General features: G+C 35.1%; 3 protein-coding genes across 3 annotated transcripts in view; 2 read left to right on the top strand and 1 right to left on the bottom strand.

Annotated features, from left to right (window-relative positions):
* The first annotated feature begins 1,151 nt into the window (after nucleotides 1-1,151).
* Nucleotides 1,152-4,779, top strand: LOC133847763 (serine/threonine-protein kinase tousled-like 2). The gene is made up of 6 exons (XM_062282973.1): nucleotides 1,152-1,963; nucleotides 2,135-2,313; nucleotides 2,924-3,116; nucleotides 3,811-4,016; nucleotides 4,086-4,305; nucleotides 4,356-4,779. Exons 1-6 carry the CDS (start codon nucleotides 1,247-1,249, stop codon nucleotides 4,488-4,490), a joined length of 1,650 nt encoding a protein of 549 aa, XP_062138957.1. The 5' UTR covers nucleotides 1,152-1,246; the 3' UTR covers nucleotides 4,491-4,779.
* Nucleotides 1,729-7,010, bottom strand: LOC133847764 (ketimine reductase mu-crystallin). Its single transcript, XM_062282974.1, has 5 exons — nucleotides 6,003-7,010; nucleotides 5,739-5,936; nucleotides 5,509-5,682; nucleotides 1,826-1,972; nucleotides 1,729-1,758 (listed from the first exon to the last, which is right to left on the bottom strand). The coding sequence occupies exons 1-3, from the start codon at nucleotides 6,793-6,795 to the stop codon at nucleotides 5,615-5,617; spliced, it is 1,059 nt and encodes a 352-aa protein (XP_062138958.1). The 5' UTR covers nucleotides 6,796-7,010; the 3' UTR covers nucleotides 1,729-1,758; nucleotides 1,826-1,972; nucleotides 5,509-5,614.
* Nucleotides 7,011-13,121: 6,111 nt separating this feature from the next.
* LOC133847758 (protein PRRC2A) overlaps nucleotides 13,122-14,917 on the top strand; it is a 56,006-nt gene continuing 54,210 nt past the window's right edge. Inside the window, exon 1 of the mRNA XM_062282965.1 lies at nucleotides 13,122-14,038. The gene's annotated coding sequence lies outside the window, so the exon portion shown is untranslated. The remainder of the gene's footprint in view (nucleotides 14,039-14,917) is intronic.

The raw sequence follows: 14,917 nt of genomic DNA, 5'->3' as shown, positions 1-14,917 counted from the left end.
GGAGATAAGGCGGATTTTTGGAAATTTCAGCAATTTTTCTATGCCACCCCCTTGAAAAAATTTGAGATGAATTTTTTGTGGGGATAATAAAAATCCTTGAATGCAAATCGATAATACTAGTTACCCTGACTAGTAAACGGTAAGTCCTCGCGAGATCCTTAAGGATTTTCCTGAGTTATGGCAAGAAAATGAATATCCTTTTTAAGAAACAAGCTAAAACTTGGTCATATCCTGCAGCACTTTCAAAGGACTCGTATTTATAGGATTGCAAGGACCTTCTCTATCGATGCCCATCAAAAAAGTATCCAGTATCAAAAAAGAAACCAACATTTGGAATTTGTCGAGAATCGAAAGGACAATTGAAATGTTCTTTGGCCAGGCGATAGGACTTATTAATACATATTGCTTGCAGGATATGCTAGGACATTCGCGAGCCTTTTTTCTGTATACAAAAAAGTGTTTTTTTCGTCTCTTCTAAGGATTTTCGTCCTTAGCGTTATATTTGTGTAAGAGAACATTATGTTCGTCCTTTTTTTAGAAACATCCTTAAAATTCTAGAGCTAGTTACTTTGCTTACAAAAAGGTTAGATTCTTAATAATATAACCGTGTTATAGCTAAAAAGCGATTGTCCTTTTGGCGAAATTAAGCTATTTCTCAGTCATATCCTGTCGCTTTGTCAAAGGATACGTTGTTGGGATGGCAAGGATCTGTGCTAATCTACAACAGAACGTCTTTTGGACAATTGGCTAATAATTTTAAGTTTATATTTAAGTGCTTAACTAAATACAAAGCTTTTTATTATATTTTGTTTTTAAGTTTATGTAAATTAATTTGATAGTCTCTCTACAATATTCAAAAACGAAACAAATGTTGAATTACTTAAAAATAAATACATGAAGTTATTATAACCAAACTTTGCGTGGAAGTTGCGTTTATAATAGTATTTTTTAATATTGAACATGTAGCTCGTAAGCACTGCTATTTCAAAGTTTACAGCTGTAAATATGTCTTTAATTTTTGGAGTACTTAAATGGTGAAATACAATTTGACTTTTTATGGCTTGGTCGATAAAATGTGATATAAATAATTATATTCATATGAGGCTGTTATAGTTATATTTAACATTGTTACTTTGAGGTTGAAATCGCAGCCAACTTGAATATAAAATCTGAACAGAATAATGACATTGATAAGCAACAAATAAATAACAACAAATCTGACAACATTCTGTTGAAACTCAAAGTTATGTTGGTTAATTTCCTTTCGAAGCGTTGCCACCATCAGACGTTAGCGTTAATCGAACAGCAAAAGTCGCACATTGCCAAGTGCATCGATGTGATCAAGCGGCTGCTCACGGAGCGTTGCAGCATCGAGAAGAAGGAGGTGCGAGTGAGATCCATGGAGAATCGTTTGCGCCTGGGACAGTTTGTTGTACAGCGCAAAGGCAAAACATTGAATGAACACTGGACAAATGGTTCTGCATTCCAGGAGATCGGTCGACGACGTGAAGCGATTGTTGCTGAACGTGAAGAGATCGAACGTCTGAAGCAGTTGCTGTTAAAGCATCGATCATCTGAGTTTGATCGCAATCAGCAGTGCACTGAGGAATATCATCAACAGCAGCACGAACAACAGAATTCCAATTTGAATGAGTCCTCGCAATTGTCTGAGAAGGGGCTTCCAATCACGACCGTTGGTCCTGGCAGCACAGGATATTTTGGCAACGATGGCTTCGCCAGCTTTGACAGCGGCAATCTCTGCAAAGTAGTGAAATTTGTTAAACCAGATCGCAAATCAAATGAATATACAGCACAAGAGTATTACCAACACGATGAGATGCTCAAACTGCGACAGAATGCACTCGAAAAGGAGGACGCCGATCTGCAGCGCGAGTTGGAAAGTCTCGTGTGTCAACGTGGTATCCATATTCGCGAAGTCAAGCGCATTCAAAACGAAGATCAGGTGAGGTGACTGCAAGCATAGAGAATAGAATTATTTTGAATTACTGTTATTAATTCGCTAAGGAATTATTAATACTCGGCAAATAATCATTAAGTAAATAATTAAACGGTTCCTTTACTAAATATTAATATCAGCATAAATGTCTGCCATCAACTATTCTTTGCTTTGCAGTCCATCTATAACAATAATCCTGTGCTAAATGATCGCTATCTACTCTTAATACTGCTTGGCAAGGGCGGCTACTCAGAGGTGTACAAAGCATTCGATCTCAAGGAGCAACGCTATGCAGCATGCAAAATTCATCAATTGAACAACAATTGGTCGGAGGTTAAGAAAGCGAATTATTTCAGGTGAGCAACAAGCAAGAAACAGAAAGAATAAATTAAAGTTAGATATAATTAATTCTCTGGCGAAATTGACAAGAAAAAACATATACCAATACATGTTTTTAATTTGAGTAAAGTTGAATCTTTAGTAAAGATATAATCAATAGGATTAGCACTTTAATTAGAGCTTTCAATGAATTGGGTAAATTGAGAAAAATTAACGAATTGATTCGAAAAACAAAAGATGACCGAATTTATATGTTTTATCGTAAAACAAGTAACGTTTCTAAAATTGAATCTTAGAGAAAAATGTTTACTTATTTTTTTAAATTTGGGTAGTTTTGTTCTTTTCACTGTAAATAGTGTCGTAAGCGACAAATTCCGAAGGAGAATTTGCCATATAAATTGTCCATGATAATGTAATTTAAATATTGAAAATATATGCCACATACAACTTAGTTGCATTTAAAATATTTAGAAGAGTTTCTAATTTATCAAATTTGGATTGTATTGCTTAAAAAAAAAAAAAATTAAATTGTATCTTTAGGAATAAGTTAGTGTTCATTTCATTTTTAAAAAAACAACTTCATCTTTGATTCACTGTTAATATCTCATGTATTATTTCAATCTTTAGACACGCATTGCGTGAGTATAACATTCACATGTCGATGGATAGTCCGCTGATAGTAAAGCTCTACGATGTGTTTGAGATCGATGCCAATTCATTTTGCACTGTCATGGAGTATTGCGATGGACCCGATCTCTCCCATTATCTGCAACAGCATAAAACTATACCCGAGCGTCAGGCTCGCTCAATAATAATGCAGGTGAGTTAACAACTACAATAAGGTGAACAATACTCTCGGAAAGATCGGATTACTTTAAAGCTGATCAAACAATTTGTTCTCTTTCACTCACACTTTCAAACTTTTGTTAAATTTATGTTATATTTTGGAGATTTCAATGCAATAAGGAATTCTATTTGTTATTTCAATAAAATAATAATATAATTGGAGCTATTTTTACTTTGATATTCTGCTTGAATATCTGAAATATTTTTAAACACTTAAGTAAACATATGAAAAATGAGTTTTAAGTTAGATGAAAACTGAATTTATGTTTGTTTTCAAATTTACTTAATATTTAACTAATTAACACAAGAATGTAAGAATTGCAAACTTAAGGAAAAATTATAGAAAGCAGAGAACAATGATGTTGCCCTTAAATAAACATGTTTTATTTAAGAAAAAGATTTCATTTAAATAAAGATTGAATTTCTTTTTGTGTATCATTTTTCATAATACTCAATTAATAAACACGAGAATGCAAGGATTGCAAAACTAAGAATATTATAGAAAGCAGACGACAAAGATGTTGCTTCATTACAAGTATTTTCACTTAAGCGCCTATAATGTGTGACCTTTAAACGAGATTTGGCTACATTTTCAAATTTAACACACTTCTTCAATAATTATTTCCGCATTTAATTAATGTTTTTTCTTTAATTTATTCACAACTCAGATTGCCTCTGCTCTGAAGTATCTAAATGAGATTAAGCCGCCTGTCATTCACTACGATATCAAACCGGGAAACATATTGTTAAGCGAGGGAAATGTCTGCGGTGCGATCAAATTGACCGACTTCGGGCTGTCGAAAGTTATGGACATTGAGAACTACGAACCAGATGACGGCATGGATCTGACATCCCAAGGAGCTGGCACCTTATGGTGAGTGATTACAATTGAAATTGCGTTTGAAATATGTAAAAATAATTCAGATTTCATTCTGTTTTGTAGGTATTTGCCCCCCGAATGTTTTGTTGTTGGCGACGATCCGCCGAAGATCTGTTCGAAAGTCGATGTTTGGAGCTTGGGTGTTGTGTTCTATCATTGTTTGTACGGCAAGAAGCCATTCGCACACAATATATCGCCGGCTGTGATCGTTAAAGAGAAACTCATACTGAATGCCACCGAAGTGCAGTTTCCCAACGAGCCAACTGTCTCCAACGAGGCAAAGGTTAGTTTCCAATTTCTATAGTATTGTTAATCATTTGTTGATAATTGTAGAATTTCATTCGCTGCTGCCTGACGCATTGCAAAGAGGATCGCATGAATGTGTTTGAGCTGGCTCAGCATGAATATATTCAGCCGCGAGTTGCGAAAGAGCAACAGCAGAAACTTGATTTATCTGCAAAGCAGTAACACAACAGCTAAAGCAATAACGCAAAATATTATACGAACTTGAACCAGAATCTTTTATGAATATATGCGAATGTTTCTAAATTAAACAGTGAAAGAATCAACTAAAGGAATCGACGACGACAACAATAATGTTTGCTGAATTTTCAACAAGTTTTATCAAGTCTTATAAATACTCTTATACTTGAGTAGAAGAAAAGCTAGAAACATGCTGTTGAAATTGTTCTTTTAGATCTAATTATAACTAATGTAATAACTTTTATTTAAATTATAAATTTCAATGTAATTAGTATTCTAAACTGACTTTATTCCAAACTGAAAACTTTTAGTTTAATCATAATTTTATATATTTAAATCTGTTTGCCTAACCAAGAGCTCGACGTTTGCAATTTTTATAATACAAATTTGGGATAATAATAATTTCTTAACGTTTTTTTTATTTACGAAAAAGTAATGTGATTATTGCTTTTAAAAGTTAAGTAGTAATCAAATTGAATTGAGCGACAAATTAAACTAAAAGTTGAAATTTCTAACTGGTATAACAAATTATTCTTTTTCAATTCTTCAACTAACCAAGAGATAATAATACACGTTTTTTCTAGGGGCCGTAATCATCAAACTTTCTCAATATAATATAAAAATTACAAATTTACAAATTATTGGTTTTTCAAACTTTTGTAAATAAAAATGACAAAACAACAAGAAATTGTAATTATCATTACTCAGATATAAATGACCAAACTTTCCAAAGTTTAATTTAAGATAGTTAATTAAACAAAAAACCGCCCGAAGAACTCAGTTTCTGTAGCCATAGAATGTAAATGGAAATTTTCTACAAAATTGAATAATCGGATTTAACTCAAAGAATTTTACAACAAAAAAACTAAACCAAAACCAAATTATTAAAGAAAAATAAAATTGTAATATAAAAAACTAAACCAAAAACAAAGAACTAAAGAAAATTATAACATAGAAAAACCAAAATGATAAAACAACAAGAAATTGTAATGAAAATCGTTACCGTTTTTAATAAGTTCAATATAATGCGAAGTACGCTTGCTTTTAAATTTCCAATTAACGAATTCCATTGTTATAGCAACGTTAATTCAAGTAGATGCTTTATTCCATTAGGAGTCGATCGTTAGAAGAGCTGAGCGAACGGCTTCGGCTACGCAGGCATCCTCAGATGCCATTCCTGAAAAAAAGAAACATGTTTAGACAATTGAAGGAGGCGCAGGAAAATTTATTTACCCATCGATTGGAAAAGTGTCGTCGACGTTGGCTCCGGTTTATAGTCTCTATTGATAACGCCGCCAACTTCGCCAGCAATGGACACGGGGAATCCCTTTAGCTCGTGCTCGGCATTGGCCAGACTATCGACAAACACTTCTGATTGCTGGTAGACATCTGTGGCCACTTCACCGAAAGCCACTTCGCCAGCTCCAACAGCTGCAATCGAAGAAGGAAAACAATAAGTTTGGGATTCATTACTGATTGGAATCTTATTAATCTTACCGTTGATGTGTAGTCCACGCTTTGAGCCTAGATCGCAGACATTGAAGAGCGGCTCCCGACTGAACGTGGCCACACAAATGACATTCGCATCTCGCACAGCGTCGCGCGCTGAGTTGCAAACAACAATCTCCGGCGTGTGCTGCAAGTTCGTCATGTTGCGCAGCTTGTCGGCCAATTGCTGGGCACGCGTTGCGGTGCGATTGTAGAGCAGCAGCTGCTCGACCTTAAAGTTGGCGCACATGGCCACAGCGTGTATCTCGCCCTGAGTTCCACAACCGATGATGGCCACCTTGATAGGCAACTCACTGATCGCTGCGTTGAAGCGAGCAAAGTACAGATACTTGGTGGCCACCACAGAGGCGGCTGCAGTGCGCCAAGTGGTGATATCGGTGCCGCTCATGATGGCATCCAGTTCCCCTGTTCCTGCATTGAACAGCAGTATGTTGGCCGCAATGCTTGGCAACGGCGGCTGCAGCTCTCGATTACCACGGAACGACGTGACCAGCTTGCATGCCAGTGTCGAGCGTGTTGCATTGCCGGCATCACCAGCTGCGCCTGCCGCAGTCAAACGGTAGTTGCCCACGTAGGCGGGCATGGTGAACAGTAGTTGGCTACTCTCTGTGCCGGCAATGGTCACACTGCGCATCGGTTGACTGACGACATACGGCAATTGTGGCGCATTCCTTGATTGCGCAGCAACCGCTTTTAAAGCCTCCTCGACGGCCTCGTTGACCAGATGCCAGGTTAGCACACGACGCACCAATTCTGCGCCATAGTAAATGGGACCGCTCATTTTATGTGATGAATGCGATGCGAATGGAGAAGAGAAGCAAACAGAGCTTTCATTCCAATTTGACGCTAGGAGCCCAGCCAGCTATTATCAACAGATTGATTTTGAAATTGACCTTTAACAACATATCTTATCAGTAACATATCACTACACATAAATGTATTTATAATTAAATACATTTTTATCACTTAAGATGAATTATCACTTTATTGCTTGAAAAAAGCTTTTTTATTGCGCACCTGTTGTTGGGATGTGACCAATAAGTTAAAAATCGAAAAATATACTGGTTTCGGCGTGGAACTATACTAACACAACAATACACTTAAGAGTTCCAGCTGGTTACACTGCATTAAACTCTTTAGTATTTTTTCAATTGTGAACGGTTGTGCGCGTCACTTAAAGCCGTTTTTTATTCCGGTGTATTTAAAAAATTGTGAAGATTCTTTCTCATCATTCAGTTCTTCTGTTGCCACTGCTCATATTTACGTAAAAATAACAGCTTTTGGATAAATACACAATTTAAAAACAAGTACTGCATTTCTTCACTCAAATAACGGTGAAAATAAGATTGGTAAGTGACAGCATTTTTATGCGCGAAAATTACCTGAAAAAGAGCCGTTTACTTTATAGTATTTTTAAAGCATTAAGTACATTTGATGCTGGCGTTCTCACTTTGCCCTATTTAATATATGAAATATTTGTTTTGTTTATTATTATTCAATTATTTTGAAAACATCAACAATATCAATGGACATGAACTTTTTCGATACATAATTTATTTGCATTATTGGTTTCAACATTCTGCTAACATGGTTTCGCTCGAAAAAATCGAATATATCGATATTTGCGTACGCTTGCCGCTGTCACTGCAAATCGGTTTATATTTGAATAACTTTTATTTTGAATTTTTTTTTTTATTTATTTTATTAATTATTGGGATAACTAATAAAACGAAGGTATCAATTTTGTTCGATTTATTATTTGTTATTACTGTTATGTCCGTGTGCCGTGCAGTTCGATAAATCAATCGATAGCAGTGATAAACGCTACCGCAAATGGGCGATACTTAAGCTCAATTTAAAAATGTAATTGCTCAAGAACATTAAAATTTGCGCAAGTGATGCGAATACTTTCATTTGATTGCTGCACTTTTCCTCATTGCCTAAACATTTTCTCAGTACATTTCGCTATGGGGGGTTTGGGGCGTGAAAGCATTTTCACTTGTGCTTTGTGCGCTTGCATGATGAACCACAGAAAAGGGCGTTCATAAAACTCAAAAGAAACGACACGAAATTATACCACAAAAGGGAAATTATGAATGTTGTATGTATGTATGATGTATGTATAATGTATGTAGGCATGTGTTCGAGTATGCGGTGGCATCGTATACAGTTTGCTGTTGCAATAGATAATTCTCGGTGTTCAGTTGAGTGACATGTTCATCTGAACGTCTGAAGAGCGCAACATCTTGATATCGAAACGAAACCAAGCTCTGTGTGTCACATTTGCGAAAGTGAAAATCGTTTTCCGCTGATACGAGAATTAATTTATGCGACTGCATTGTTTAGACAGCCTCAGCCTCTAGCCTCAAGCCTCAAGCCTCTAGCCGCACTTTTCTTCCCAGCCACAAATTCAAATTTTGACATAATTTTTGTAGCTTTCTCACTTTTGTCTATAGTAGTGAGTGCAATTTCACTTGAGTTGACCTTTGTTGCAGCCTCCCCATCATCATCAGCAGCCGCCTCCTTAATGTGGCAGCAACCATTGTGACTTGTCGACGGCCTTGGGAATGGCATTTTGCCTCTTGATTTATTTGTGCAACTTGGGGGGCACCACAAATCAAAGTCAATTGCATGCCGCTGCTGACTCACCACCAACTTAACTTTACAGCCAAACACCATTCAGGCTGTGCCCTGGGAGCTGTGGCAGCCTGGAGCTCTAAGACCTGTTGCTGGCCTGCTGTCCAGGACACTCCTCTCCCGCCTCTCCCTCTCCTTGCCACACTGTTGGTTCTAAATGCTTTGACCTTGTGTTGTGGTAAGTGGCGAGCCATAAATTTTGGCGCTGCCGTTGCGCAAAATCCGTTGCGCCCCAAATCCGAGTCTCTTCCCCCCCCCCAAAATCAGAATCGAAAATTGAAAACGAAATCGAAAAGTGAATTGTCGCCAACACTTTGAATAAATTGTTAAGCGATTTGGCAAGCGCCAAAAGAAATACCAAAATTTAATTTAAACCAAACACCCAAGAAATCCAAATAATATCTCAGAGTACACACGAGCACAAATTGCTGAAAAACGTTTCAACGAAAACGCGAAAACGCGAAAAATGAAAAGCGATGCAATCGTTATTATATTTACAGCCAATAACAGTTACTACAAAAGACGACTTGTATTATAAACATTATTAGGTTGCAATCACTTTGACAGTGTATTTGTAACTTGGGTGATTTATTTTCCATATAAGAAATTAACATTTTTCGAAAAATACAGTTCATATTTAGAATTGACGTTTTTAAATCAGTTTTGTTTTCTTTTTTTTAATTTTTATTGAAATGAATGCTTAAGAATTATATTCATTAAATTGAATCATAAATTTGACTTATTTTCCATATATTAAATTTACATATTTTGAAAAATATAATTGAAATTAAGAATTTACATTTTTGAATCAGTTTTGTTTTCTTTTTTTGTAATTTTTTATTGAAATGAGTGCTTCAGGATTATTTTCATTAAATTGAATCATAAATTTGACTTATTTTCCATATAAATGATAATTTTTGGAAAAATACAATTGAAATTTTGAATTTACATTTTAAAATCAGTTTTGTGGGCTTTAATGTATTATTGAGATGAGTGCTTAAGGTTTATTTTCATTAAATTACAAATTTTCTTTTCAGAATTTATTTTATTTTATTTTTAAGAAAGTGAAAGACACATAAAACTAAAATTTTTTTTTCATTTCACTAATGACTTTAAATTAATTACCAATTAGACAATTTTTTTTTAGTTGATCAGTTTATTAAAAAAGTATGAATATGAATTAATGTTGATAGCGAAATACTTGTTTGGATTGGATTAAGGTGGAAGGGTATTGGCCATTTCGGGGTTTTAGTTCTGTTTTTGTTCTCTGAGTAAGTGTGCGTGTGTGCATTGTGTGTGTGTGTGTGTGTAAGAGACTTGAAGTTTTGTTTCAAGTTGCTGAAAAGCCAACACAATTTTTATTTATGCCATTTTTTGTTTTTTTTTTTGGTTTTTTTGGTGGTCTGGTGCTGGCGGCTTTTGAATTTGTAACTGTAACTTTAACTTGAGCAGCAAATGTTGGCGTATGGTGTGCAGTTGTTGCTATTGCTGTGATTTCAGTTGCTTTTGCTTTTGCTGTTGCTGTTGTTGTTGCACACACAGCAGAACGTTGCCACACCTTTTTAATGTGCTGCCCTCATTGGCATTGCCTGTTTGCTGTGTTGGGGTTTTCAGTTGTCTGTTGCTGCAGTTGTTGTTGTTGTTGTTGTTTCTGTTTATACTATTGTTATTGTTTTAATGTGCGCCCGCACACCATGTGCATACACACACACACACATACATATATTCGCACACACTCACACTGTGAAACAGCCACGCTTGCACTACATACATAAAAAAGGAAAGTTGGCAACGCTGGAGACTTGTGGCTTGGTGAGCGGAGAATAGTGGAGAGTGGTGGAGACTTGCGACCAGAGCTCTGAGAGGTGAGCTTTGTAGATCAATCGCGAACTCGAGTTTAACTTAACTTCGGACTGCCTTTTGCCGTTAGCCGCCGGCGGCGTCGACGTCAGCGTCGGCAGCGGCAGCGGCAGCGCTCACTAAAATGTTGTTTGTCCTTGGAGAATGTGGCGGAAAAAAAAGCACAAATGCAAACACTAGACTTATGCGATATGTATGTGTGTGTGTGTATGTATGCATGTGTATATTCTACACACTCACATTTATGGATGCCCATGTATCAGCGTAATTGTGCCGTTAGGTTTTGCGTTTATGCCGCCGCACCCAACTTTGTCCGTTCCACTGTCCCACTGTCCCAGCTGACCAGCCCCTTTCCCTTGCTCCGCCCCCGTTCCGCCCCGGTCATTGAAACCATTCCTTGGCCCATGCCAAACGTCAGATTTAGATCGACTCACAATCGTTGCCGTCATATTCATCAATTTTGTTATTGTTGCTATTATTATTGTTATTGTTATTGCTGTTGCTGTTACTGTTGTTGCTATTATAGATTTGCTTTACAATTTGCTTTTGTTTAATTGTCTCGATTATACTTGTAGTTGTTTATTGTTCGATTTTGCCGCGACTTCCGTCTGCGCACTTTTATTTCACAGTCTCACTCCCTCGCTTCGCATCCTCAAAGCCTTTGCTTGAATTTAGTAAAAAACATTTGAAAAGTATAGCACATGAGAATATTTTGAATTAATTCATTCATAATCGAGTCGCAATTATATTGTTGAATATCTTTTGGCTTATTATTTTTTCTTACTTTCATTTTATTGTTTAGTCAAAACTATATTTAAGTATTAACAAATTGCTGTATAGTAAATTGATAATATAGTACATATTTGAAATCGGTTCCGAAAAGTGAATTTCTTAAATAATATACGGATTTTTTTTTAAATCTGTTTTACTACAAAGATGTATGTATTTATCAAACTACTTTCATTTTTAGAGCCTTGCAAAATACAATTTTTTAAATAAAGTCAGAAAAATAAAAGTTTTTTTATTTATATAATTGAAAACTCGACTAATGATAATGATGACTAATGGATATTGAAAAAAAATCGTTATATAGTAAATAAATTAACACATTTCGATAATGAACAAATATTTTAGTTATGTAAAACAAAAAGTAATAAAATCCTTATATCACACATAAATTTAAAAACATTTAAAATTTGCTAAATCGACCTAACACTGTGGATAATACAAAAAAATCGTTATAACCTCAATAAATTAAATAAATCGGTAATGAAAAAATATGTTAATTATATTAAACGAAAACTAATAGAATCCTCATATTTAACAAATGTTTTTTTTTTGGCGAATTAAATAAATAGCGAATACTTTCATATTCTAGAAAATAAAGTATTATTGGATATAATCATAAGACTCCTTCGGTTACATCTCCTTCGGCTTACACTTGAAGCAAAAATATACTTTTACTTAATGCAGTAAATGCAAGTGTACTTTAGTAGACTTCCCCAAAAATCGCTTTTGCACTTGGCCAATACGCAGCAAACACAAGTATTGCGAGAACTGCTTGGCCACAACGCAGCGCAGCCCACACAATGAGATTTGCATAAATTGTGTGCAAAGTTGTTGCCAATTTGTGAGTCCTTTCGCCCACGGAAAAAGAGTTTACCAAATGTATTTAAATGCTGCATGTTTATCATTAGCATATTTCAGATATATCTTCCACACACTTCTCACCTCCCCCGACCTTCCCTAGTTCCCTCGTTCCATCGCCCATCGTTTTTTTTCCTCCCATTGCCCGCAACAATGCAATGCAATAAAGCAAACGTACTAATCGCTTTACATTCGTTTCGTTTCCACTTGTTGCGTGGGGTAAGGCTAATGCTGCGTTCACACTACACTTTATGGTTACTTGAAATATTTTTAATACTACGATATTATTATTATTATTATAAAATGGTTTTTATAACATATATTTCATAGGTTGACATAGTCTTTATTGTTCCATATTCAATGTAAAAACTATGCTCTTTGATAATTAAAAAAAAGCAACAAATAGAAAAAAAAAAAAACTAAAACGTAGCATAACTATAATTAATATAAAAAAGTTTTTATACTATAGTTTACATTTAGATAAGTTATGTATGTAAAAATATTTAGATAAAGTTATGTAGGAGCAAAGAATTTATAAAAATTTAGTATAGGGTAAGAATAAAATTTATGCAAAATATAAATATGGGAGTGACAAAATTATGCTTTAATGCGACAGTTAAATAAGTCACATTATTTATATTTTACTTTACACAAGAATTTTGCAAAGAAATTTACTTAAAAACGACTGTTAAATATGTTAAAAAATTCATCTATTCCTTAAAAAAGAATTTGGCAAAGAAATTTACTTAAAAACGTGGGATAAATGTGTTACAAGATTCTTTAAAGAATTTGTCAAATAAATTAATGGATTCTCTTACTTATTTCCTACTTTTATACAACTAATAATCATTGAATAAAATATTTGTTTTATTGCAGACCATTTTAGAAAGTCCAATACTTTATCCAAGCTAACTCACCGGGCTGACTGCAAAGTGAGAACTGAGCTGCGGCGGTGTGAACGGGGCTTAAGTCGCATGCGCTCGTTCCAAGTGCCAGTTGCTTCAGAGCTTTGGCTTTGGCTTTATCACATGGACGCCGTTCGCGTTAGTCGGTGTTGCGCATTTGGCCAGAGCTGACGTGAACTCGCATTGAGACAAGCCGCAAAATAAAAGATCCTAAAAACAAAATACAAATCAAAACCAAACCGACACTAACTGACGAATCGATTCAAATCTGAAAAGATATTCGAAAATAATAATAATAATAATTAAAAAATCCCGCGCGAAGTGCAATCATTGAACTTGAGTGAAGTGAAATATCGCAGAATTTATGTGATAAAAAATAGAAAAATATAAATTAAAAGAGCAAATATATATATTCACAGAAAGTGAATCAATCGAATGTTTGCCCGGTAGCTGAAAAAGAAACAAGTGAATTTGCTATACGAAATGCTAATTTGTCAATTTTTTAATGGTCGTGTAGCATTTTTGTTCGTTGGCAAAATGATTTAAGTTAAACGCCAGCCAAACAGTTATTTGTTAAATGAATGGTCAAGTGCTAATTTGTTGTTAATTTCTTGTCGATGACAACTTTTTTTTCTACCTTGTTCAAGATCTTTTCATCACTTTTTTCGTTCGCTGTGCATTTTTGAAACATTTTTGTTCTGGTGTTTTATATATATTATTTTTTTGCATTTTTGTTGTTGTTGTTTTCGTTTAAACCGCACCCGATCATCAATTATGAAATACAATAGAATGATAATGCAAATCGAATAATTCGAATTTTGCGCATTTCATTTCGAGTGCTTTGTTTGTTCTCGCTATACAGTGTGTTTTATTCTTATTTCGATATCGGTACAACAAATAATTGATCGCAACCTGTTTTTTTTGTTTTGGACAACAACTGCGCTATTCTGGACGGGAGAAACCATTCAAACTGAGGTAAGCCTGATTAATTCTTATCGAAATCAACACACGCGAAATTCTTTTCATCGATTAACTTATTGATTGAGCTCAGCTAATTTACGAGCAAGTTGCGCTACGATAAATGTTGCTTCAAGTCTCAAGTTTCTGCAACGCTGCACAGCAGAGGAAGAACCTCACAGTTGGTGCAAAACAAAAGAAGCGCTCAAAACAAAGACTTCCGAGCCATTTGCACTGAACCGCAACAATCAAGGCGATCCTCACATGGTGGCCACTTTGCCCACTGACCACTGGCCACTTTGTGGTGTCAACTTGAGACTGACCTTGCCCCAAAACAAATGCCATGCCGCAAAATTGTATATTCAGTGAGGAAGAAGAGTCGCAGCTTTTGGGGGGGCAGGAAGTGCATTGAATTCGTGGTCATGTGAATGATAAAATCGCATATGTGTGGCAATGACTCAAGGTTAGCTTAAGAACTCGCAAAAGACTCTTTTCAACTAAGCATAGAATTTGTTTTCGAGTGATCGATAAGATCTAGTCCCAGAGTACACAATTCGTTTTATTCTTTATGCAAATCCACAAAAGAAAAAAACGTTTAACATAAGTTGCTCTTTAAATCTTGAACTTAGAAATTAGCTAGTTATATTGTTTTTTTTTTTTTTTAATATCACATTTCATAACTATTCAAATTAGACAACAAATAATACACTAACTAACTGACTATTTTAAATTGGCATGGCATTGATGAACTCTAGTTTAGCTTTGGAAAGTTTCTTTAATTAACACTTTCCAAAATATAATAATTGTTTAAATAACTATGCCGACGCTTTGACTAAGTCATTCATGGTACTTTTACGATCTCTGAATGAATATAAGAATTAAAATAAGCAGTTAAAA

The sequence above is a fragment of the Drosophila sulfurigaster genome, chromosome X (assembly GCF_023558435.1).
Source record: "Drosophila sulfurigaster albostrigata strain 15112-1811.04 chromosome X, ASM2355843v2, whole genome shotgun sequence".
Taxonomy (NCBI): Eukaryota; Metazoa; Arthropoda; class Insecta; order Diptera; family Drosophilidae; genus Drosophila; species Drosophila sulfurigaster.
The sequence above is the reverse complement of the archived record's forward strand: the minus strand, read 5'-3'. Positions and strand labels throughout refer to the sequence as shown.